This window comes from Rhineura floridana, chromosome 16 (genome assembly GCF_030035675.1).
Source record: "Rhineura floridana isolate rRhiFlo1 chromosome 16, rRhiFlo1.hap2, whole genome shotgun sequence".
Classification (NCBI taxonomy): Eukaryota; Metazoa; Chordata; class Lepidosauria; order Squamata; family Rhineuridae; genus Rhineura; species Rhineura floridana.
In genome coordinates, this window is record NC_084495.1 from 18,500,464 (window position 1) to 18,528,118 (window position 27,655).

A 27,655-nucleotide genomic window follows, 5' to 3' on the forward strand; every position below is an offset into this window, starting at 1 on the left:
ACCAAAGCAGAAACTCTCCAGGGTTTCAGACAGCAGTCTTTCCCAGCCCTACCTGAATATGCTGAGGATTGAACCTGGGACCTTTTGCATGCATATTGGATGCTCTACCACTGAGCATCAGCCCGTCCCATTCTGCCCGGGTCTCGCTCTCTGGGGCCCACTAAAGAGAGACAGCCCATTTGAAACTGAAACTTTGCTAGCTTTGAGAAGCCAGTGGTCTGTCTGCCCACCTATGAATGTGCATTTTTATTAAACAAGACAGTGTTGTTACTCCTGAGTATTCGAGACCTATAACAGGACTTGCATATCGTTATGAAATGCTAATGTCTTAGGGTGGTGCTCCAAAGGTGAAATGAGGAGTATTTACTTTTTTGCCATGACGAATACTAATGTATCGGGGGACAAACAGGGCATCTTCGCCTTCTGTTCACTTTGGCCAAAAAGGACAAAAAAAACCCCACAGATGAACGGAAGACAAGAATCAGTCAGCTGTGGGCTGAGTGCAGTTGGAAGTTCTGACTAAAGGCAGCTGATATCTAGGCCCATAATAACCCTCCCTTTTCATCTTTTTGCTATGACTAAATAAAATCAGAACAGACAGCAAATTGTCCAATTTCTAGGATTCCTGGTAGGAGTTCTGCATAATAGATTTGTTGTTTCTGTTTAGAGTTTCATTGGCATTAAAAAACAAACAAACTCATAATTAGTTATTGTTTTGTTCATTTGTATTGGGAGCTTTCTTCCAGGAAGAGGAAAAGAGCTCATTTCCTTGAGAGAGAAATCCCCCCCTCTTTCTCTCTCCAAGCTTTAGACAGTACTTTCTTGCCTACGCAAAACAAACCTAATAAGCGACAAAATGTTCCAGGCAAAACATAAATCATCGCTGACTCTCTTTGATACGGCGGTGTGCTTACCTAAACCGAGAATTAGGTACAGCAAAATTGTCTTCTGTTTTTGTTTGGTTTTCCTTGCTTAATAAAGAAGAAAAATCTTTCTATCTGTTTACATCCATTGAGGTACAAGACATCTCGCTTCTCCTTACCACCCAACAGTTTAGACTGTTTGTTTCTAAAATTATAGAAACAAACCTTTCCATAATTCTGTGCAATTAATATAAACTAGGGTGTGTGCGTGCCCACGTGCACACATGTAGTCAAAACTAAACAAACACAAAGTTAAAAAATGATTTGTTATTATGATTGTTGTTGTTGCAAATATAAGGGGGGGGAGAAAGAAACATCAGCTGACATTAGCAATAAAAATATCTCATAGGCAATCCATATGTTCAGAGGTATCCCAACAAGACTGACAATTATAAGCTCTGCATTCACCCATAGAAAGGGCAATGATTTGAGGAGACCACAATGGATAGGTTTCATTTTATGGCCAAACATCACCCCTATTCAAGAAATAGGGACCCATGGATACAGAACTGTGAATGGGGCCTTCCGATACATGTAGCGTTCCTTATCTGAAGGAACGCCTCCAGCATCAACAAATATGCCGCCTGACTAGATCAGCCACTCAAGACCTTCTCTCGGTCCCACCAGTCAAAACAGCTAGACTGGTACGGACCAGAGAGAGGGCATTTTCAATCGTGGCCCCCACCCTCTGGAACTCTCTCCCTTATAATCTTCGCCATGCCCCCTCCCTGCCAAGTTTTCGCCAAGCCTTGAAAACCTGGCTATTCAGGAAGGCCTACAAGATCCCTGGGGTAGCCTAATTTTATTGGTTTTAGCTATGGGTGGGTTCAGTTTCATTTTATATTGTAGTTCTTGGGTTTTTATGTAGTTTGTATGTTGTATTTTACTTGATCTTGTATGCCGCCTAGAGTGGCCGCTTGTGCGGCCAGATAAGTGGCCTAGAAATAAAATTTATTATTATTATTATTATGTAGGGCTCAGAACTTGTGCGGCGAACCCCACTCTTTTGACAATGATGCAAATACCAGTAACACCTTCTAGCTAGCTTGCAGCTGGCTCAGACTGAAGGGAACTGCTTCTGGCACATAGGGTTTCCTCCCAGCAGTCTGATCCATGCCTCAGACAAATGCACAGATTGAAAATTTAGCTACCCAACTGAGTTTGCACTTTTCTGAACAGTGAGAAGCAATTATGATGTTCAGATGTATTAAAATACGCACTTGTTATGACAAAAAACCCTACATACATTGAAATATGTATTTAAATATGTAGCTGAGAGGATTTTAAAAAAATTCTCAGATTGATGTGGAAATGGAAAGGAATGGGATTATGGGTAAAATGTGTAAAAGTGGCATAGGCTGGATACTCCCACGGCTTTCACCGTCTGCTGACTTGGCTCCTTTGCTTGAGCCAGCTGGTATTATTTGCTTCTCAAAGTCTTTTGGAATCATCTGTCTTTACTATTCATATGTTCTTCCAGTCACCTTCTGATGGTACTTAAGCCATCAGAAACGGGTGTGCAAAATCAACTAAGTCCTACTCAGAGCAGACCCATTGAAATTAATGAACCTAAGTTAGTCTCATCTATTAACTTCAATGGACCTACTGTGAGTAGGATTAGCATTGAATATTACTCAATGTGTCAGGCATTGATTTGCAGAGGATCCTCTTTTAGAGTGGGGTATGTGTTTGTCTTGATGACCTTCTTTGCGTTCTAATATTTTCTCACAATTAACGCAAAATATTGTAGTGGTTGGCAGCTGGAGGCCTTGAAGCACAGCCAGACCCATCTTTGGCCTGCTACTTTCTTCTTACTCTGGGACAGAAGTGATTTAGCCCTAGCTAACAGCAGACCTTCCTGAAGAGAAACTTCCAGGAACACATTTTCCCCCTACTCCCTCAATTTCACTGACAATTTTCTCCCCCCCAATTTTACAGGAGTGCATTTTATTATCTTCTTTATTTGACACTTTTTACAGCAATATAAGTGACTTACAATAGAGACTAAAATACAATAAATAACAGATAAATCAATTAAAACACAAACATGCACTTAAAACACAAAAATGCATTTGGCATTCAGTAGTGATCTGATCTAGTTTTGCTGTGCATTTCATCAGTCAGATTGCTATTCTCCTCCATAAGAGCATGTTGGAGAAAAGCAATGGTCAGCCCAACTGCCAGTGTCCAACCAAAGGCAGCAGGGAAGTTCAAAGGTTTTCAAAACAGTTTGCATATCTCAGTCAACACCATCTTGAGGGATCTTTGGTACACCTGGAATTAAAAGGTCATGAAAATTCGCCCTTGGATAACATTCCTTCACACTTTTCAGATAAGCTTTTTTCTAGTAGAGTAGTGCCATTCTGAGAATGGTGTATGTTATCTTGCTCACTTGAAAGATGACCTGTATCCACACAGGAAAAGCTGGAAGGGCTGTAGCTCAGCGGCAGAGCATCTCCCTTGCATGCAGCAGGTCCCAAATTCAACCCCTGGTGTCTCCAGGTAGCCCTGGGAGAGACTCTGTGCCTGAAACGCTGGAGAGCCGTTGCCAGTCAGTGTAGACAATACTAAGCTAGTTGGAGTAATGATCTAAGTACAGGGCAGCTTCTCATGTTCCTAAGAGGGTCTTCAGAGATGTTCAGGTATAACTCCCTCCATTACACAGTCTGAGCTCTTTGCTGTCGGGAAAAATATTCAATCATTTTTAGAGTGGTTGGGTTTTGTTTTGCTGATCTTTTGTTGTTGTTGTTGTTGCTTGGAAAAGTCCATAGAAGGGCAAGCAACAACAAAAGCCACCTCGGTGTGATTACTTTTGGTATCTGGTCGTTAGTGTTTATTTAGGCAAAGGTGCTCTCATTAATGTCTCTGTGCCAGATGGTCTTGTCCCCTGATACCCCATATAAAATATAATATATAATCATATGTATCAATAATTCAGCCTGCATGGCATAAATCAGTCACATGGCCTGTTCCAGCAGATGGGGAATGCCCTTCGATTTTCATACTAATAACCTAATTCATAAAACATTATTTTGCTGATTTCCATATCATTTTCATGTACATTAGAAGGAGAAATGCCAAGCTCATCCTTTTTTCATACATAATTACACTGCTGCATCTATCCAGTCATTTAAAGATTAAGAAATAAAATGAGATTCCTACGGTCAATGTGATTGTCACTGTGTAGAGCAGGGATGGGTAAACTGCGGCTCTCCAGATGTCATTGGACTTTAACTCCCATCAGACCCAACCAGCATGGCCAATGGCCAGGGATGATGAGAGTTGTAGCCCAACTACATCTGGAGGGCCGCAGGCATTCTGCCCTAGATATAGAGGAAAAACTTGAAAAACCTACACATTTCTGGTGCCCGAGGATAAATTTGCATACATTTGGGGCAGAGAAACTTCACCATGAGATACAGTCTCTGTGTCATTCCATTGTGGGTTAAGATCCCTTGTGGATCTACTCCATATTCTGAAATCTCTGTTTAGCTATATCGATTGAGAAATAGCCTACATTGAGAAATAGTCTGTGTCTGCCTCCTCTCCCAAACTACTTTGCCACCATAGACAGCAGAAGTACCACCAGAGAGTAGTGGAAACTGGTCCCTTAGGGTGAATGGGGACTGCCCTACCAACTTCTTGATGACCTCAGCCAACCCCACCTGCCTGCCCTCTTACTTACAACCAGCCCAGGGAATGTCACTCCCTGTGGCAGCTTACTCTTCCTTACTCTTTGGTGATATCCATGTAAAACTCAGCAGGGAGCAGGATGAGTTGGCTCTTCCTGTCATTGGCCCTGGCTCCACCTATTGTTTTTGCCACCCCCTACCTTCCACCCCACAGCCCCAATGGGCAACAACCACTACTGTCAGAGAGCTGGGAAAGAGAAGAAGACAATGGACTGCCTTTGGGGAACCTCCACCGTATCATCCAAAGAGCCCTTCCAGATTCTCCTTCTATCTGTAGGCATTGAATATGAGAATAATGCTGATTTTATTTATTTGTTTGTATTGAAATAATTTATATGCCGCTTAATACCATCATTTCTAACCAGTGCATTACAATAGGGAAGCAGCATAAAGTCAGTTAAATTTTAACCATAAAATCGGGGGGGTGGGGGTGGGGGTGGGGGGGTGGAGAGACCTCACTTAAAATGCCTGGTGAAATAAAAAGAAATCTGCAACAAGTGCTGGAAGCGATTGGTGTCTCTGAGACATCAGCATCCATTACTGCAGTCCTCACCTGCAGTTCAGGCCTATTTGCAAGCTTAGCAACCAACACACTTCATACTAAGGAAAGGTGCAAGGGCAAAATGTTTACAGCTGGAAGCGGAGGGTCTGGAATGAATGGGGGCCCAGCTCCTCCATTCAGGTCATCTAGTAGATGCAGTGAAAAAATCAGCATTTTCCAGGAACCATTTAAATTGATTTGGCCACAAAAGGTTCTCTCTCTCTCTCTCTCTCTCTGACTGATGAGAATTATTTATAGGGATTTTATTAGGCAGATATATACTGCTGTCTGTTAGGCTTGATGAAAGGTGCATAGATTTGCTTTCCCCCCCTTCCCTCTTGGTGGACATTTTTTAGAGAATGCTTAAAAACAAAACCTCTGTCCCAACTGGAAGGAAGACTTGAGAGTGCCTTGGCGGTCTGATGCAGAAGCCTTAAATAATGTAACCAACTTTGTTTTCTCTCCCGGCAAGATGTTGCTAAACGCGCAGAGTGTTGTATTTAGCTTGTAGGCCTTACTCACCAAGACGAGTCCTCTTCAAATCAGTCGACAGTGTTATTCAGCTCCTTTGACTAAGTACCGCCTTTCATGTTTGAAACAGGCAAACTAGAGTAGTAAAGAAAAGTTTATCTCTGGGCTGAGAAATGGCAGATCTGGGGGCACAGAACTATCAAGTTCTTTTAAGAATGATTTCCCAAGAAAACCATGACGGGGGCTTATTTCAGCCACATTTAGACCTGGAATAAGCAATGTGTTGTCTGTATTATCATCTATACCCCTAGCCTTCTTATCTTCATGGACAAATGGGAGCTTAAGGAGGGTATTTGGGGGGGGGCAGAAATGGCAGGGGGGAAGAGTCACATTCTCCTCACCCACCATGGCCCTCTTCCTGATTACACCCCGTGCTGGTTAGGGCTGATGGCAGTTGGACTTCAACGAAGTCTGGAGAGCAGCATGTTGGCTACCCAACATATCTAACATAGCCTATTCAAGGTCGTAACATCTGGATTTTCATACTAGGTTCTTCATATGGTGCATGGCGGGGTGATGATGCTGGCAATGGTGAGAGACTCATCCTATCAAAACAGAGATGTGACACCTGCATTCCACACCTGGCCCGCTTAGCTCAACTATGTGGCCAACACAAAAGGGCACAGATTGGAATTTAAAACGGTTGGTGGAGAACATTACAGAAAACCCACAGAGGATTTAGAGGACAAAACATTTGGCCAGAAGCTGGTGACACCAAGGAACTTTTTATACTGAAATCTCCTCCTGCAATAGTAGCAGCTGTTTTCACTATACTAGTGCTAGGTAGCCATCTCCAGTGTTATCCATTTTCCTACATAGGGGCAGGGAACAGGGCTAAACTGGCTGCGTGGGAAAGAGCATAAGATCATAAGAAAATCCCTGCTGGGTCAGGCCATCTAGTCCAGCGTCATGTTCTCAGAGGGGCTAACTAGATGCCTTGTGTGCAGCCTGCAAGCAGAACTAGAGTGCGACAGCAAGACTTTTCTCACTTGAGATTCCCAGCAACTGGTATTCAGAGGTATTCTGCCTTGACAGTGGAGGTAGAACATAGCCACTGTGGCCAGTAGCCATTGATATCCGTATCCTCCATGAATTTGTCCAGTCCTCTGTTGAAGCCATCCAAGTTGGTGGCCATCACTACTTCTTGTGGAGGCGGATCCTATAGTTTAACTATGCGCTGTGTGAAGTCGTACATACAGTGTTATCCACAGTAGAATTCAGTGGAACTTACATTTGAATAGAGATGGAAATGATTGTGCTGAAACCCATTCTTTATAGAGGTGTGCATGCTAGTGTATTGTCGTTGTTGTTGTTTTGTTGTTGTTTCCATCAGTATTTGTGGTGTTTTACACAGTGCAAGACAACAGCTTCCTGCCTCAGGGAGATTACAATCTAAAATTCAACATGGGAAAAAGAGCCATCCGTTATTAAGGTTAGTTAGAGTCAATTTCAGGTTCAAGGGAGGTCACCATAGGGCACTGCCTCCATTTAATTTCCCACAATACTTTGGAGGGCTGCTGTGTTGGAGGTATTGCGGGACATGAAAATAACCACCCACCACTGTCATCACCAGGTAAAATCCACAGCTGGGACCCCATGGGGCCCTGGAAGCTGCCCTAGCATGCCAGGTGCTGATGCCAAGCCTGGGCTTAGTAAAGGTTTAGTTCCAAATGGGCGTAGAAGCTATGAGACTGTGCCAAAGCCTTTATGACTGTGTCCAGATAATAATGTTCCACCTGTATTTTGCATCTAGTACTATTTCATCCAAGAAGTTCTTCCATGTTTTGGACTTTTCAGCAGTAGTGTAGTGGCAAATTCAGAAGTGCAGGGTCTCTTCATGCCATGCCTCCTCACATCCATGACCCTTCATTCACCTCCATCGTCATCTCCACACTCCTCAGTCCTTCGTGTGCAAGCCTTCTCCCACAACAGCAAACATCCCTAGACTGAAAGTGTGTTAGCTACTGAGAAGAGTCTTTTCAGTGCCTGACTTGCTCCTGAAGACACAGGTTCGCAGTTTGGGTGTGCTCCTGGACTCAGCTCTGAACTTGGAGGCCCAGGTCTCGGCCGTGGCCAGGAGTGCCTTTGCCCAGTTAAGACTAGTGCGCCAGCTGCGCCCGTTCCTGGAAATGCCTGATTTGACTATGGTGATGCATGCTTAGTTACATCCCGTTTAGACTACTGCAATGCGCTCTACATGGGGCTGCCTTTGAAGACTGTTCGGAAACTTAAACTGGTACAGAGAGCTGCAGCCAGAGTATTAACAGGGGCTGGTTACAGGGACCATACAACTCCCTTGTTACAACAGCTCCACTGGCTGCCAGTTTGTTTCCGGTCACAATTCAAAGTGCTGGTTTTGACCTATAAAGCCCTATACGGCCCAGGTCCAGGCTATTTGTCAGACCGTATCTCCCTATATGAGCCTGCCTGGGCCCTGAGATCTTCAGGAGAGGCCCTTCTCTCAGTCCCAACACCCTCGCAAGTGCGATTGGTGGGGACGCGAGATAGGGCCTTCTCAGTGGCTGCTCCTAGGTTTTGGAACTCCCTTCCTAGGGAGGCACGAATGGCCCCCTCCTTGCCATCCTTCCATCAGCAAGTAAAGACTTTTTTATTCTGACAGGCTTTTGGGATAGAAGGTGTTTAGGATTGGGCTTTACAAGGCTTGTTTTATTGTTTTATATTATTATTTGTAATATTTTAAATTGTTTTTAGATTTTTAAGTGCCTTTCACGGTTTTAAGGTTGTGCATGGTTTAATTGTATTTTAATTGTATGTTTTTCTATGTTTTTAACTACATGTAGTTCTGTTTGTAAGCTGCCCTGAGTTCCAGTTTGGAAAAAGGGCGGGGTAAAAATAAAGTTTCAATTCAATTCAATTCCTTTCACTCTGATTGGCTCCAATCAGCAGGAAAGGACAAGAAAGAAGATTCTTCTCAGTGGCTAACACACTTCCATTTCATATCCATTGGCTTGTAAGATGCTGGAGACATAAAGACCCAGCTGTGATCCTGCTCCCAAAAAAGTAAGGGGTCTAAGACCCTGGATGACTACACTTCTGCTTTTAATGAAACTCTGTGCACGGGCAGTCAGCAGATGAGGTGCTCGGGCCAGCTGTTCTTTGGCATGTGCAGAAGGTCTTTGAAATTAAGCCACTTCCTCTTGATGAAGTTGTCATTGATTGCTGTATGCAACATGACCAGATTACCTGATCAAACAGCTTTTGGGTTGCTGAGCGGGTTAGCTGTGGTTGTTTCTTGCAAAGATCATATGTGATTGTTGCCCCCCTTTCAGACACGAAACCCTCTTCTTGGATGTGTTGGCTGGGGATAGAATTTCCAGGTAGCTCCCCATGGTGCAAAAGCGTGGATGTAGGGCAGGTGAAATAATACTACAAATCCCTGGGGATGATATGACACTGTGCATGGAATCATTGGTGCATGTACCAACATTACAAATTGGGAGCTAACTTTTGGAACAAGACAAATTGGTTTTTTTTCTGGGAATGCTTGCCAAGAAAGCTCATAAAATTCTGAATTGAGTTGAGATGAATCCACCCATCACTAGTGGCAGAATCAGTGCACAGAAAAAAAAAGAATACAAAAAGCATGAAGGAAAAGTCAGGAAAAAAGTGGGGATGGATGGGTCCTCAATGTCCACTCTGTAAATTGACTGTTATAACTCTGATTAATTTCTCAGATGTACATAGAAAAGGGGCTATAGCAAGAGGATGTGCTTTGTGTACAGAAGGCCTCAGGTTCAGTAAGGCCATTGAGAGTTGGGTAATGTCCACAGAGCGTGGGCCTCAGACTCTGAACTTCAAAAAAATATAGTCTCTAGTAGGGATGGGATCCACATTTTTGTGGTGGTTTGATTTTCGCTCTGTCAAACTTCCTTCTGGTACTGCTTCATAAGGGATCAATGTTCGCTATTTGCGACAAATACTGATTTGATTCCCCCCTGCAAAGATATCAATATTAATATCAATATTTTTTAAAAATATATTTTTCAGAGATTTTTTTTAAATGATATTTTGAGGGAACTATTAATATTTATATTTTGAGGTGATTTTTTAAAAAAAATCCACTTCAGCCGCTGAAAACTGCTAGAAAAAAACCTGATCCGCGAGAAGAAAAAAAGCAAATAAATAGGAAATCCTGTGTCAGATTCAAATTTTGTGAAATTCGAGCACATCCCTAGTCTCCAGTCCTTCTAGAAAGTTATGAAGGAAAGTGTGCAGGTGCCCTCCTAAGTGATTTGTATGACATGAGCCAGCCTGGCTGCTCCCACCTTTCAGTGTTTTTAGCCAACGAGTGAAGTCAGAGATGTGATGGATGAGTAAGTTTAGGAATCCCTGGGGTTGTAAATAACTGCTGTTATCCCCTTTAATGAGCTTTTCCTGCTTCTGTCCCTTTCTATGTGTGTACCCATTGATTTATTTTTGGGCCCTCCACCTGCAAAAGAGGACATAAATCTGCATACCATGCAAAGCAAATGCAAATTTAATGTAAATCTGGATCCTCTTTTGTGAATGGGTCAGAGGGAACAATTCACATACAGTGTACAGGGCCCATAAAATCATGCTGGCACCCCTGGGTTCAGCCCTTGGCACTTCTAGTTAAACGAATCAGATGGGAAAGACAATTTACTAAGAGCCTAGAGAGTCACTGCCGATCCGAATTGATAACACTGGCCTGGATGGCCAAAGAGGCTGATCTAGTATCAGCCAATGCCCTGCATTCCTAGGAAATTAATCTGAACTCTGGATGGGGCCCAGAGAACCCCAATAATGTAACTGGCCCCTTGAGGGCCCTTAAGATTCAATCTAGATCCGTTGCAGACTAGACCTAACCATCAACAAGTCTGGAATCTAATCAGAAATATGTCTGTAGATTATGGTGCTGGATGGACATAGCATATTGAGTGTCAAGCTCTCCTCCTCCAACCCTATACCTTTCAGATTTCACCAGCAAACAGCACGCTTGCACTGTGCTCTCACACAGCACCTTTGCACGACTCAAGGCTTGTCCATTTCATTGGAGCTTCGCAACAGAATTTCCGCACTGCCTGTGCACTTTTTAAAAGTTATGTATTGCAGCACATTTTCCACCATCTTTAAACGGGTTCACATTAATGCACTCAATAGCAACAAGCTTTTATTTCCATCTGTTTCCCTCAACTTGCTTGTTTTATTGATCCCATCAATAACAATTATTAAAAGTGTAGGAAAGGGTTGCTTAATTAAGTTCTACTGCAGTGCAGGGATTCCTTTATCTTCTTTGCCTACTGGTGCTGTTTTTAAATTGTTTTAAGGAGTTGATTGAAACATATACACTCAAGCTACTTTGGATGTCAGATTGAACACAGGGACACATGGCCATTAAAAAAAAAACCCACCACCCTCCTGCCTTGCATTTATAATGGTGGAACATCTTTCCGTCCCAATAAATTTAGTAACAGGTAAGCAAGCATTTAAAGTGGGAATTATTTCTGGAAGGAACTGGTAGAAATAATTTCCTTTCCAGTGCTTCCAATCAGACATGTTGGGCTGAGACTGAGTGGTTTAAAATGCCTAAGTACTGGCAAATGGATTTTGTTTTCATTTTTAACACAATTAAGGTCTGTTTCAGAGAGAAAGCCATGTTAGAGTCTGTTAAATACAGCCAAAAGTCTTGTAGTATCTTAAGGACAAAGATATGATTCAGATGTTAATGCCAGGCCAACCTGATGCACTCCAGATGATGTTGGACTGCAACTCACATCAGCCCCAACCAGCATGGACAGTAGTCAGGGATGATAGCAGTTGTAGTTCAAAGTGTCTGGAAGGCATCAGGTTGGTGAAGGCTAGAGTATGTGATACATGTTAAGGTGTATGTGAATTTTCTCATTGTGACCTATTTCACTTACTATAATATGCAAGCCATAGAATATACAGGATGCATGCATGCATGCATGTTCAGAGACGCATGAACATTCCACCGTGTGGCCCCAAAGTGTTGAGCTTTTGAGATCATTCAGTTTGACCTCCGCAAAAGTCTTGAAGGCACTTGCAATGTGTCCATCAGTTGCTGGGAGTCACAAATGAGAAGAGCACTGTTGAACGCAGGTCCTTCCTGCGGGCTTTCCATAAGAATCTGATTAGCCATGGTGAGAATGGGATGCTGGACTAGGCATCTATAGCTGCCCTGTCTTCCAGACTGATTGTGGATATATTCTTCCAGACTGATTGTGGATATATTCTTTAATGTGTTCTTGACACAATAATAGTGTGCTAGTGGTGGGTTTGTTCTCCTCTTTTAGCTGTTCTATGATACTTCCCCAATGCTCCCTCATTGTTGCTGTCTGGAGGGGCTATAGCACAACAAAAGAGGGGCAAAAATGAACATTTGTGTTATGAAAATTACAGGATTTCAGTTGGAAGTTACAGGATGCACATTGACTGAAAATGAAGCTGTGTGACCACCCCAAAACATTTGCCAGCGAAAACAGTGTTGAAAGCAGGATTATGTCCGACTACCTCGATAGCATCATGAGCACAAATCATCATGACTGTGCAGTGAAAAAGGATGTCTGGAGGGATCCTAGATGGACCTTTGGCCTGACCCAGCAGGGCTTTTCTTATGCTCTTATATCCTGCCTCTTCCAACCCCCAGTTTAGCATCTTTTCCCACCAGTGATAGGACTGAAGCTACCAGTCTTAGCTTCCCCAGCAGGAAAATGCACATCATTTCTGTCTTGGCAAAGGCCCTCAACATGCATCATATGATAGGAATGCATCTTGCATGCCAGTTGTGCATCCAACTTGTGAAATAGGCTACAAATGCAATAAAAATGTGATATCTAGAAGTGGAGCACATGGAAAGGAGATGAAGATTTTGTAAAACTTTTTGTTTTAGTTTTTTAATATTGTTTTTAAACTTTTTATTGACTGTAAGTCGCTTTGGGTTCACTATTGTGAAGAAAAGCAACAAATTAATTAAATAAATAAGATGTTCTTGGTTGGAAAAACCATTCGGCATAGGTTAGGGATGGGCAACCTATGGCCCTCTAGCTCCCGTTATCCTTGATCATTGGCCATGGGCTGATGAGAGATGGAATCCAAGAACATCCAAGAACATCTTTGCCTCTGTACTAGATGCTATGCAGGTTTCAGGTTATATCTAGGACTTCTTTTCCTTTTTGCAAGTCTGCAATTCAGGTATGAGGAATCTATGGCCCTCCAGCTATTGAATGAATGAGTGAATGAAACTTTATTTTTACCCCGCCCTTTTTCCAAACTGGAACTCAGGGCGGCTTACAAATAAAACTACATGTAGTTAAAAACATAGAATAATTAAAATACAATTAAACAATGCACAACCATTCTTGGATTCCAGCTCCCATCATTTGTCTATTGATCATGTTGGCTAGGATTGATGGGAGGTGAAGTCCAACCATATCAGTAGAGCTACTAGTTTTCCACCCCTGGTGTAACATCAGCCCTAACTGTGTAACTAGGGGGAAGGGCTGTAGCTCAGTGACGGAGCATCTGCTTTACATACAGAAAGTCCCAAGTTCAATCCCCAGCATCTCCAAGTAGGACCGAGAGAGATTCCCCGCTTGTCTCTCTCATGACAAAACCCCAAAGAAAATTGATAAAAGATTTTGTTTTGGTGGTGATGATAGGGAGGCAGAGACTGTAAGCCATTAACTTTCATTTCAGAAAACACATAACCATCAGGGTATTATTTGTTTGTTTGTTTCCATTTATGAATTATTTCCTATTAAACATCTCAAAACAATTTAACAAGAAACATTAACATTGAAAACATTTCATGTTTAAATATAAAAGCAATTAAAACAATTCCTTAAAAAAAAAATCAAGTCCAAAATGGAAATGGACTGCCTTCAAGTTGATCCCGACTTATGGCGACCCTATGAATAGGGTTTTCATGGTATTCAGAGGTGGTTTACCATTGCCTTCCTCTGAGGCTGAGAGGTAGTGACTGGGCCAAGGTCACCCAGTGAGCTTCATGGCTAGGTGGGGATTCAAACCCTGGTCTCCCAGGTCGTAGTCCAGCACCTTAACCAATACACATAAAAAAAATATTTCCCTGGAAGCAACAATAGAGACAGTGTGTCAGATATGTAACAGGAAGGACTTCCAAAGGGTAGCCGCTGGCACCCTAACAGGTATGTGTATTGAGAATGGTGACTGAAATTATGCAGGGAGAGGGATGGAGGGAGGGAAGGCAGACTGAAGACAGCTGATGACTTGACTAGGGCTATCTACGGAGGAGCCGCACCCTACTGTGGTCCCATCTGCACTATACCTTTAAAGCAGTATTGGTACCACTTTAAATAGTCATGACTTACAGAGCCACAATTCCCCGAGTTCCCTGAGATTGATGGTTAAAGTACTCAGGGAATTGTCACTCTGTGACCAGGGGTCTCCTAATAACTCTCAGCACCCTTAAACTACAGTTCCCAGTGGTATGATTCTGCTTGAAATATGTAGTGCAGATGGGACCATTTCCCCCCTCCAAATGCCATCTTATCTAGCAACAACATTAATTGGTATATGAATGTACGTATATTATCTGAGTCATTCTTACAAGAATGCTGTACAGGAGGTAAATACTACTATCCATATCACAAATGGATATCACAAATGGGCACTTCCAGAATAAGATCCTATGCATCCACCGGGACTTAGACTCCCAGTTTACAGCAGTTGATCCGAATGAGGTGTCCAGAGCACAGTCTTGTCATGTTTTATTGGATGAGTTTCAGTTGGTTCAGCTCGAGGACGTGGACAAGGTGCTTGGACAGGTGCATGCGACCACTTCTGCTCTAGATCCTTGCCCCACTTGGCTTATAAAAACTAGCAGGGTTGGAACAGCCGGCTGGGCCAGGGGAGTGATAAATGCCTCTTTACGAGAGGGAGTGGTCCCTGGCCGTCTGAAAGAGGCGGTAGTGAGACCACTTCTGAAAAAATCCTCCTTGGACCCTGAAAATCTTAATAGCTATAGACCAGTCGCGAATGTTCCATTCCTGGGCAAGATCTTGGAGCGAGTGGTTGCTGGCCAGCTCCAGGCGCTATTGGATGAAACCTATTATTTAGATCCATTTCAATTGGGTTTTAGGCCTGGTTTCGGCAACGAGACAGCCTTGGTCGCCCTGTATGATGACCTATGTCGGGAGAGGGACGGAGGGAGTGTTACTCTGTTGATTCTCCTTGATCTCTCAGCGGCTTTTGATACCATCGACCATGGTATCCTCCTGGAGAGGCTCGCAGAGTTGGGAGTTGGAGGTACAGCTTGGCAGTGGTTCCGCTCCTACTTGGCGGGTCGGCTCCAGAAGGTAGTGCTGGGGGAACATTACTCGACACCGTGGGCTCTCCAGTGTGGAGTCCCGCAGGGGTCGGTTTTGTCTCCCATGCTTTTTAACATCTACATGAAGCCGCTGGGTGCAGTCATCAGGAGTTTTGGAGTGCGTAGCCATCAGTACGCTGATGACACGCAGCTCTACTTCTCCTTTTCATCTTCTTCAGGTGAGGCTGTCAATGTGCTGAACCGTTGCCTGGCTGCAATAATGGACTGGATGAGAGCTAACAAACTGAGGCTCAATCCAGACAAGACTGAGATGCTGTTGGTGGGAGGTTTCTCTGATCAGATGGTGGATGTCCACCCTGTTCTGGACGGGGTTACACTCCCCCTGAAGGAGCGGGTTCGTAGTTTGGGAGTATTTTTAGATCCTTCCCTGTCACTCGAGGCTCAAGTAGCCTCGGTGGCACGGAATGCGTTCTACCAACTTCGGTTGGTGGCCCAGCTACGTCCCTATCTGGACAGGGAGGACCTCACCTCAGTTGTCCATGCTCTGGTAACCTCTCGATTGGATTACTGCAATGCACACTATGTAGGGCTGCCTTTAAAGACGGTTCGGAAGCTGCAGCTTGTGCAGAATGCGGTGGCCAGACTGATAACGAGGACCAGGCGGTCTGAACATATAACACCTGTTCTGGCCCGCTTGCACTGGCTACCAATATGCTTCCAGGCCAGATTTAAAGTGCTGGTTTTAACCTATAAAGCCTTATACGGTGCAGGACCACAATACCTGCTGGAACACCTCTCTCGATATGAACCTGCCTGTACACTACGTTCCACATCGAAGGCCCTCCTTCGAGTTCCGACTCATAGGGAAGCTCGGAGGATGATAACAAGAACTAGGGCCTTCTCAGTGGTGGCCCCGAACTGTGGAATAGTCTTCCCGATGAGGTGCGCTTGGCGCCGACGTTGCTATCTTTTCGGCGCCAAGTTAAAACCTTCCTCTTTTCTCAGGCATTTTAGTCTATTTTAGTCTTTTAAATATGTTTAACTGATTTTAGATTTGTGGATGCCTACATACATGTTCCTTGCACTGAATTATTGGATTTTATTGTGTATATTTATATTCCTCTGTTGTACACTGCCCAGAGAGCTATGCTAGTCGGGCGGTATAGAAATTCAACAAATTCAACAACAAATAAATAATAAATGGGGAGATCTAACTGAAAGGTGGTCATATTCAGCGCTGGCTGGTGCCCACAGGGACTGGTTTGGTAGGGCAGAAGGCAGAGAGAGCCAACAGTAGATGGAACTAGAGGCAATAATAAACAGAGCCAACTTATTCTAGTTCTGTCCCCTTCTTCCTTGCTGAGTTTTACAAGGGCAGCACAGAGACTAACAAGGAGGAAGCTGACAGCCAGTGCCACCGCGTGGGCTGATTGTAAATGAGAAGGCAGGCAGGTAGATGGGAGCTTGTTGGGGCCCTGCCCCATTTTCCTTAATGGAGTAGCCTCCATTGGTTGTTACTCCAAGTAGCTCAGAGCACTGTATGTGGATCGCTCCCCTCTCCCCATTTTATAATTCCTTGTGAAGCAGATTAAAGTGAAAGATAGTGACTGGCACAGCTCACCTAGTGAGCTTCATGGCAGGCAGAGCAATCCAAACCATAGGAAGCCAGTGCAATTTACACTGGAGTAAATGATGCTGGTGTAACTTACCGCTATTTGAAACTCTGTACAGGAGTGGGGCTGCTACCAGCTGAGCTGGCCTGAGTCTAGCAGAGGGAAAACAAGCCTGTAAAATAGAGATGGACTTGCACTACCCTTTTTGCCAGCGTAACTTGATTTGTTTCTTGCATACACATTTTTCGAGCAACCAAAAAGACAACTGTACATGTGGGCATCACCAAATACACTGAAGAACTCTATAAAAGAGATGCCAGGATGACAGATTCATTCATGGAGGAACCGTATGGTGAAGAACCAGAAATTTTAGAATGTGAGGTGAAAGCTCCTCTTAAAATACTTGGAAGAAACAAATCACCAAGAATAGATGGCATACCAATAGAGCTGCTACAAGCTACTGAGACTGAATCTGTCCAAATTTTGACAAAGATCTGTCAAGAAATATGGAAAACTAAACAATGGCCCACAGACTGGAAGTGTTCAATATACACATCCCAATTCCAAAGAAAGGGGATCCCAGGGAATGCAGTAATTATCGAACTATTGCCTTAATATCCCATGCAAGTACAGTAATGCTCAAGATTCTACAACAAAAGCTCTTACCGTATATGGAGCAAGAAATGCCAGACGTCCAAGCTGGATTTAGAAAAGGAAAAGGCACCAGAGATCATATCATAAACATATGTTGGAATGGAGCGAGGAATTTCAGAAGAAACTCGCCCTGTACTTTATAGGTTACAGCAAAGCCTTTGACTGTGTAGATTATGAAAAACTATGGAATGCTTTAAAAGAAATGGGGGTGCCACAGCATCTGATTGTCCTGATGCGCAACCTAGTCAGTGAGTGAGGTGAGATTTGAACCAAGGACTTTTTGGGTCAAAATTCACACTTGTACAGTGCAATGCTATTGAATAAAGTATCAGTTCAACAGGACCTGTATGTTTTAGATTGCATCCCTAGCCACTCAGTAATTTACTGAAAAGAAATAGTGCTATTGTCTTTTATAAAAATAACCACCAGGTGTATATGGGGGGAAAACACCTTGTAGCCAAATTCTTAGAAAGCTTTTTTGTTTCCTAAACTTTTTCTGCGGTACATGTTAAAGTTTTACAAAAGCTATTAAAAAAGAAACTTCAAATAGAAGGCAGTTCATTTTGGCCATGATATCACTCCAGAATTGAAGCATTATAGAAAAGCTAAACAATGCCAAATGGATTTGGCTGAGATCAAAAGCCAAATCTATTTGTTCGCTTTCATCTTCAGTGTTCCATTTCCTAGGAGTCTGACCTTAGTCAAACATCTATTAAAGTTAGCTTTTTGATCTCTCCCCCCTCTTCTTCTTTTTTTCAAAATAGAAGGGGGAAAAGTCAATCTTGAAAAATTTTCTTCTAAAGACAATCACGCTATTGTGTTTTTAATGTTCCACCAGCATCTAAGTAAATAGGATTCTCTGGTATATGCGACAGAACACAGGTTAAACAGGACAATCATTTTTGTGCCTCAGACAAGAGTCAAAAGGAAGCATTCTTCAGAGGCTGTTAACTGGAACAAGAAATTCCCCCTTAGGTCATTGGAAACCTGTTAGCTGGTCAATCTACTGCTTGCTTTGGTCCTTTGATTAAAAAAATGCTTTGTAATTTGATAACAGGTAGCTGCTTGCTTCTAATATGGTTTCCTCTTCATCAGTCAAAGCTGACTGGTGCTTAATCAGGAAAAAGGTTCATTTACTACTAAATTATGAGATGTGTAGTCAGGTTTCACTACCAGTAGAAAAAGCAGCCATTACTAACCCTTTGATCCTTCCCAATAGTGTTATGGGATTTTTAAAAAACAAAATTAAGTATCTGTCCTTTCTACAACATTGCTTAGCTGAACACTAGACTCTCAGCTTTACCTTTTAAAAATGTCACTAAAGTAGATTTATTGTTGTTGTTGTTGTTGTTGTTGTTACTACTACTACTACTACTACTACTACTACTACTACTACTACTACTTTGCTTTTCAGGCAAGTATTGCAAGTTACAAAGAAACAAAATTTCATGCATAATGCAAAGAAATGATGGAACCATAGTGCAGGGGTGGGGAACTTTTTCAGTCCATGGGCTACATTCCGTTCTGGGCACCTCCTGAAGGCCAAATGCTTGTGGTGGGTGGAGTAATGACTGTAAATCAGTAGGCTAGTTTCTACACACAACTCTTTCTAGCCTTCATCCAGGCAAGCAAGAGTCATGATCAGAGTTCAAGGATGCATTCCAGCCAGGCAGAAAGAAGGAGGGTGTGAAGCACAGCCACTGAGGGATGTGACCTAGGTAGAGAAGGTGTGGGATAGGAGGGGGTGTGGCCTGTGGAGAGTACCAAGGGCCAGATAGAAAGGCCTGGGGGTCATTCTGGCCCACCAGGCCTGAGACTCTCAAACCCTACCATAGCATGTAATTGAAGAGTTCTTTCATTTAATAATTATAACAGATTCAAGGGTGGCATCCAAGGCCTTTGTTCCGCTAATGCAAGGATTGACGGTTGTGCAATGGAACTCCTCCTACCCTATGGATGCCCCATACCCTCCCCAATCTGCTCTGGAGGGTTGGGGGCGGAACCCAGAACAGATGTAGAGGGTATGCAGGGGTGGAAAAGGGAGGGGTTTCTGTTGTGCAAGTATAAATCCTTGCACTAATGCAGCCTTTCCCAACCTTTGGTTCCCCAGATGTTGCTGGACTACAGTTTCCATCATTTCTGAACATTGGCCATGCTCGCTGGGGCTGATGGGAGTTGTAGTCCAGCAACATCTGGGGACCCAAAGGATGGGAAAGGCTGCAACAGAATGAGGGGCTGAGGACTACTTTGGATGCAAGCCCACAGATCCATCATCTATATTGAAAATCAAAGTCAGGAAAACAGCTGATACGTAGTGGACTGTTGGCCTGTAGTCTGATCCGGAGGACGCTAAACTTTGTAGCAAGAGCTATGTGCTTTCTCTCTCTTTCTTCAGATTCCTCACCACAAGCCACCACAAGTTCCATGAACCCTTTGGCTTAACCTCTTAACCCATCTCCCCACCTGAAAGGCACCGTAGTTATATATTAATTAACCAAAACAGTTTTAACCCACCTTTCAGATCACATTGCCCTTACAAGGTGGTTCACAAAAACTGGAAGCATGCACAGGGCCGGCACCAAACATGACTGGGCCCTTGGGCCCTCCAGATTCTGCTGGATTACAACTCCTATCATTCCTGATAATTGGCCATACTGGCTGGGCCTGATGGGAACTGGAGTCCAAAAACATCTGGAACAGATCTGGCCCTATCATTAGGCACAGTGAGAGATGCCTTAGGTGGCAGATGGCGGTGGGGGAGGAGATGACAAAGGACAGAGTTGTGTGTGCCATGTAGCCCACCCTGTATCCACTCAACTAGGCTGCTGCCCTCAGGTACGGTGGAGTGATGTTGTCCCGCTACTAATGTTGATATAAGGTTCAACACCAGTCTGTACATTGAATGGGATGGAGCACTATCTTGTTCTTAGCCTCTGGGCAGCCCTGATCTAAACAGCCACATATTCCCAATCCCTGTTCTAACCAGTACATCACACATGTGTTGTATTTACTGAGAAGTAAGTCCCATTGTGTTTAAAGGGATTTACTGTAATGTAAATGTGCATCAAATCACAGCTTTAGTTCCTTGACTTCATTGAAATCCACACACCAAAAATGGTTCAAAATATTATAGAACATGGAACACTGTTGATTTTCTGGGCAGCCAGTCTCTCTCTCCCTTTATCCCTCCCTCCTCCTCTCTCTCTTCACCTCCCCTCCCCTCTGCCTTTTTACATTCATCTTTGTGATCCTGAGGACCAACAGGGTCAGGCAGTCAACTATACAGAATAAGATAAAGGTCACTGGAGTGGAGCTCACTAAAAGTATTAAGTATTACAATCCTGACAAATCATTCCCATAGCCCAGACTCTAAAAGGAACAGAAAATGTCATGAAATCAATCAACCATCATAAGCAGGTCTCTGAGAAGAAAGCAAGGGAAAATACTACAATCTAGCCCAGCCTTTTCCTTTTAAACTCTGATTTTGTCTTTTCCTTTCAATCATATACCTTAAAAAGATTTTCAGAATATGAGACCAGTGCATCTTATTTATGCTTTATCAATAGTTAATAATAATATTGTACTGATTTAACTTTTTATGTGGTGCAGCAATATACCGAGACACGTAGAAATAGTAATAGCCATTTTCACTAGGGGCGTTTCAAACTCTGGGAATGATGTTCCCCAGAAAAGGGTGAGGCCAACATCCTACACTTCACAAACTCCAATCAACTCCTGATCAGTGCTGGGGAAATATCATAGGCTACCTATTAGCTGGACTTAGCCTGACATCTATCACCCCAACCCTGGCATTCTCTGTCCAAGGTCCTGAAACTGTAGCTGCCATTTTAGGCCTACAAGTGAAATGGAATGAATTGGTTGAACTCATGAGGGGGCAGGCTGTGAAAGCTGCAGCTCCCTGCAAGCAAAATAGCCGGGTTGCTCTTGAAGATCAAGTTCTGTACTTACAGGGAAAATATACTTATAGAGGAGCATTCAAAATGAAATATGACACCCCTCCCACAACTGCAATCTGAACCACCTCATTCCCATCTCATTATGATTTCACCTTTGTATGCCAGACTAGTTTCTACACACCCCTCTCTGTCCTCCATCCAGGCAACCAAGAGGCATTATCAGAGTTCAAGCCAGGCAAAAACACGCACGGAAGTTGTGAAACATGGCCAGTGAGCGGTGTGGCCTAGAGAGAGGGGGTGTGGGCTGGGAAGAGTCCCAAGGGCCAGTTAGAAAGGCCTTCGGGCCTGAGATTCACCACCCCTGCACAGGAAGCCGCCTCTGCCTTTGGACCTGTCCTACCACTCTGGCCACGTCTACACTAGACATTCATTCCAGTCATGGCTTCCCCCAAAGAATCCTGGGAAGGGTAGTTTGTGAAGGGTGTTGAGTGCTATTAGGAGATGCCTATTCCCTTGACAGAGCTCCAGTGGCCAGAGTGGTTTAACAGTCAGCCCCTCTTCCCAGAGAATTCTGGGAACTGGAGCTCTATGAGGGGAATAATGGTCGCCTAACATCTCTCAGCAGCCTTCACTTCTTTGTGGGAAGCCATGGCTGTTTAAAGTGGAATAAATGTCTGGTGTGGATGTGGCCTATTACAGTTATTCTATCTCCACTCGAGAGGCAACCTCTTCCTTCTGCTCTGGTTCTAAGGAAGGCAGAGGCTGCCTCTTGAGGAAAGAAAGGCTAACTGGTGGGGAATGGTAGGTGGGTTACTTCCACATACAATGCGCAAGACTTCTCTGGTCGAAGGGGAAGGCATTGCTCTGCCACCTGCTCCTGAAGGGAGTAAAGAGCAGCTGCTCATCTGTGCGGGGTCTGAGATCCTGAGATGGTGTGACATGGCTCTTCCCTCTCCTGTTTTCAATACGGAATTGCACATTAACAGTCCATACTGCTAGATGTTTCATTGTTCCTGCTTTTAGAACATCACGCTTGACCCACAGCAGGCTTGAATGGAAATATCATGCAGAACTGTTAGGGTATCCAGGAACTGGGCACGTTTAGACTCGAAATCATAGCAAGGCCAGAGACTTTGTGATTATCTTTGTGTGTCTCCTCTCCCCTTTTGAATACTGTTGGTTGCAAATTGTTTGGTAATTTTATTAAATGTTTTGTTTTAGTGTGAGAGATTGTACGGCAGTGCTGTGGCTTGCCATTCAATTTTAATGAATTGCATACCTCAAGACTGGATTACTCATAGCTCCTCTTTAGTTAATTTACTCATTCACAGTTTTGACAGCTTCTGACTAATATGAGGAATGGATACCATCTAACCAATTACTAAACTGGGGGGAAATTGCTTTTGTTGAAGAGTAGTGCTAATGATGATGATGATGATGATTTGTATCCAGCTAAGTTTTACTCAAGAACACCCACTGAAATCAACAGTAATGACTAACTGAAATCCACTGATTTCAATGAGTAGGACGTAGTTGAATACAATCTAATAATTGTTATTATTTATAATATATAAATATATGAATGTGAATATAAAATACCTATGAGAACATAAGAATATGAATGCATGTGCAAATATATAAAATAATCAGAAGTGTATATATGAAGTACCTCCTCTTCGGATGCACACCTTAACGTGGTGAGGGGGTTTGAGTGTGTTGAAGAAGCTGAGAGCAATGCCATCAGGAGTCTAGACCAAGAGGCTAGGCTGCTAGCAGGGGCACCCAAGGCGGAATGGTCAAAGCTGAAACACCAGACTAAGATGCATCCAAACTCAGAGGAAGGCAATGGTAAACCACCTCTGAATATCTCTTACCACGAAAACCCTATGAAGAGAGTATCCAAAAATTTTTTTTCTTGGAAGACCAAACAAGAGATGGATTGATTCCATAAAGGAAGCCACAGACCTGAACTTACAAGATCTGAATAGGGTGGTTCATGACAGATGCTCTTGGAGGTCACTGATTCATAGGGTCGCCATAAGTCGTAGTTGACTTGGAGGCACATAACAACAACATATATGAAGTAACTTTCCTAGAATTATTACATTCATTTTATTCCCCTCCCTCATTAGTGCCTACATCATCCTGCATTCTTTCACTAATTGCTGACTTGTATTTTTATATTGGGGTGGGCAGACATCAGGCTTGCAGGATCTAGTTTGTGGGTGTGTTTTTTTACTAGAATCCTGAGAAAAATCTGGAGCCATATCCATGTCCTTACTTGTCACGTGGGATAGGGAAGAAAGGCAGCACCAGTTCTGTTCGCCTACTTCTGATGCTGCTGAAGCTGCAGCAGAAGTAAAAGAAATCTCTTGCTGGAACTGTTGATCTTTCAGCACCAACCCATCTCCTTTATCAGTGCCCATTTAGCCCTGCTCTTTTTCCTCTATTGTCCCCACCTTTTAAAAGGAAGACACTGATTCCAATTATACATTGAAAATGAACCTCTAATCATGTAAAGCAAGGATGGGGACCCTGTGGCCCTCCAGATGTTTTTGGACTGCAACTGCCATTGTCTGTGACTATTGACCACTCTGGCTGGGGCTGATGGGAGTGCTACCACATCTGGAGGGCCACATATCCTCCAGCCCTGATGAAGAGAGTGCCTCTTCTTGATCTCTCAGTAATTGCAACCTGCCCCAGCCTACTTAAAATTAAGAAGGATTCCTTCCAAATCTAAAAGCAGATGACATGGTTCACAAAGCATGCTACCTTCATGCTTAGTATCTCTTTTTGATTATTTATTAAAATACAGTTAAGCACTGCCCTCTCACTTGCCATTTAGAAACTACAGGACTGTAGTAAACTCCGATAACTGTGTTTGGGAAGTAAATGACTCTGATGGAAATAAATGACTCACCAGAGCTGTTTGTCCAAAGTCTTAGTCCATCCTTTGCCAAACTGGTGTTCTCCAGATGTCTTAGACTACAATTCCCATCAGCCCCAGCCAGCACGGCTCTTCTGGCTGTGGCTGATGGGACTTGTTGTCCAAAAATCTGGAGGGAATCAGGTCAGTGAAGCTGCCTTCCTTCAACCAGATTCTTTTAGCATCTGTCCATTTCTTTTGTGAATTAACAACCTTTCACTCAATCACAATATAAATCTGTTTGGACTTGATCTTATTACTATACAGTTATCCAATTAAAGTAAGTTTTAGATCTGCACTTCTTCATTTGTCTAATTGATACGCTGCCTAATCCTGTCCTGTAAGCTCTCTTTTCAATTACTATTGTTGAGGGGGGATTCTTTATACTCAGAGAGAGCCAGTGTGGTGTAGTGGTTAAGGTGTTGGACTACAACCTGGGAGGCCAGGGTTCAAATTGCCACATAGCCATGAAGCTCAATGGGTGACCTTGGGCCAGACACTGCCTCACAGCCTCAGAGGGAGGCAATGGTAAACCACCTCTGAATAACACTTACCATGTAAACCCTATTCATAGGGTCGCCATAAGCCGGGATCGATTTGAAGGCAGTCCATTTCCATTTTTCTTTATACTCTTGTTAAACTGTAACATTTGAGAGTAAAATCCTGAAGCCATAAACACAGAGGTATAGGCAGGGAGGTGAGTGCAAGAGAAAAATCCTTTTCCATTGTGGCACCTACATTGTGGACTGATCTGCCAGGGGAGGCCTGTCCCAAGACATGTTGCTACTTGTGGAGACGGAAAAGATGGTGTTCTCCCATTCCATGTACAGAAGCCAGCCAGACTGCCATTTGACTCTTACTTCAACATCAGTAATGGAACAGTGTCTACCAGCACATCTGAGGGGAGCAGGCTAGCTTAGGGGACACAGGGTGGTCTGTATGTGGTACACACAACTTGTCTTCCAATACTTTGTCACCACTCTGTGCCTCCCAGTATCTATTACCTGAGACAGCCACTTTACTCCAGTTGACGGTAGGGCCAGCCACCCTTGCCCAGAAGACAACCACCTGGCTCTGTCCTTGCCTTCTTTTTGAAGAGCAGTCTTTAGACTTATTTTAACAGACTTGTGACTCCTAATTGGCTGATATTCACACAGTGATGATCTGCTGATGCTGTTATTTGTTTGCTTCTCTCTTTGATGTGATATTTTACAGTAATGTCTGTTTTGATGGCTTTTACAAGTGTCTAATTTAAGAGCTGCTTTTGTCTGAATTGCATGTGTAGACTTTCTTTGAGGAAAAGTGGGGTATCAATCAATCAACGTGGTTGTTTTGAAGAAGTTAAGCTCTGTCCCCAGCTCCCTTGGCAGGATACCAAGAATGCAATCTAGAATATGGGGGGGGGGAATTTCCAAGTTTAAAATGGCAGGGTGTCTATCACTTATGGTGCTAGTATCATGCCACTTGATAAGTGTATACAGCCACTGTATAGTTACAAGGTAAAAGGTAGGAGGGAGATTGTGAAATCTGTGAACCCAGTCCCTTCACTTTTAGCCATATTCTCCTCCCACCCCTCGACTTCTAAAAACCAAAGGTTCATCCTATTGCAAAAGGAGTGTGAGTTCCCTATCCCCCCCCCCGTAGCTCAAGGGCTGGCTAAGCATTATAATTTATTTATTTTTATTTATTATTTAATTTATATCCCACCCTTCCTCCCAGCAGGAGCCCAGGGCGGCAAACAAAGATGCTAAAAACACTTTAAAATATCATAAAACAGACATTAAAATACATTAAAACAAAACATTAAAAACAAATTTTAAAAAGCTTTAAAACCATCTTTAAAAAAGGGTTGAAACATATTGTTTATATATATATATATATACACTAAATGTAATTGTGATTAACCAAACAGAGGTTTTTATTGTATTAACAAAACGTTTCAGCTTCTGCCTTCATCAGCTGCTAACATACAAACGCTGTTACCAAGGTGGAAGTTATAGAGCTTTGAGGATGGAATGCTAGGCAGCACCACCAGCCACTCCCTGTAAACAATACTGCTAGAGACTTCGCCTTAGTCTCCCTATGGCTTGTTACTTTGTGTCTGTGTGCCCTTGCTGTCTACAACCCCCCTGCATCTTTGTCTATAGGTGATTAACAGAATCCTTATATGATCCAGAGCAAGCTTGAGTGAAGTTCTGTTTGTTGCTTTCAAAACTGTGTTATATATATTGTAGTAAGCATTATTCCATACCCAGCCAAACCTCCGTCCTTTCACAGGAACACAGGAAGCTGCCTTAAACTGAGTCAGACCATGGGTCCGTCTTGCTCATCTACACTGACCAGCAGCAGCTCTCCAGGTTTCAGGCAAGGAGTTTTCCCCCAGACTTACCTGGAGATGCCTGGGACTGAACCTTCTGCATGCAAAGCAGATACTCCCCTACTGAGCTATAGCCCTTCCTCGGATGCTAGAGACAAGGCTTTTTCAGGCTTCCCATGGTCATCTGCCTGGCCACTGCGAGAACAGGTTTCTGGAGTAGGTGGGCCTTTTTTTCTGATCCAGCAGGACTCTTCTTAAGTTCTTAGGGAGACAGTATGGCTGCAGTTCATCGTGCCCTAGTCTAGTCTAGATTACTGCAGTGCTAAGGTCTCCGGCATGGCACCTGTAGGAGATTTAACAGGGTGCCCACCAGGCTTTCTAATCCCCTTGCACCAGATTAGAAATTATAATTACTGTGTGAGTTTCTCTTCACATCCCCAAGCACTGCCCAAGCTATCAATGCCTCCTGTATCGGAAATCCAGTACTCTGGAAATCACAAGTGGGGATTGTGGACATGTCCTGCATCTGGTTGATCACTATGAGAACAGGATCTTGGACTAGGTAGGCCTTTTGTCTGTCCCATTAGGGATCTTCTCGTGTTCGTAGACAAGCTGAAATAACAGTTTCAGAATGACTGTTTGGTCATTTTGTGTAATTTATTTTTCTCTGTTTCTGTGGCTAGGTCTAACGGCAGCTGCCATGGCAGAAGCCATGAAATTACAGAAGATGAAGCTGATGGCCATGAACAGCCTCCACGGAAGCGGGAGTCAGAATGGGACAGAATCTGAGAACGAAGAGCTGAATTCCAATGCAGGTAAGCAAGTCTTACATATTGTTGTGTGCGCTCCAATCTCTGAGCAGTGTGGGACTTCCATGGGTTCCTATGCTTACCCAGGGTTTGGGTTCCCTGAATGAAGGTCAGCGGAGATTGTGGTGTCTTTAGGATGTATGGTTTATTTACACATATATACAACCTGAGTGTAAGATGGAAGGGTTCTCAGCATTAATTGTCCAACAGAACCTGGTTCCCCCTCAGGTATCTAGGGGCATCCCCGAAGCCATAGCTTGGGGTTCAGCACACAGAGGAAACCTCTCTGTGTCTTTTTTAAGCTTCCAGCTTTTCCTAGACTAACTCAAAATCGTATCTCCTGCCCCAGCCAGTAGAAGGGGGAGGGTTCCCTTCATTCTTATGGCAACACATTGCTTTCCTGGCAGAATTCCTGTAGCATC

At 43.5% G+C, this 27,655-nt stretch overlaps 1 protein-coding gene across 4 annotated transcripts in view; it reads left to right on the forward strand.

Annotated features, from left to right (window-relative positions):
- Positions 1 to 27,655, forward strand: part of DACH2 (dachshund family transcription factor 2) — a 406,794-nt gene that overhangs the window by 244,118 nt on the left and 135,021 nt on the right. For all 4 annotated transcript variants that reach the window (XM_061598827.1, XM_061598830.1, XM_061598829.1 and 1 more), the window contains one exon: positions 27,108 to 27,239. In XM_061598827.1, coding sequence (XP_061454811.1) covers positions 27,108 to 27,239 — 132 coding nt within the window. The remainder of the gene's footprint in view (positions 1 to 27,107; positions 27,240 to 27,655) is intronic.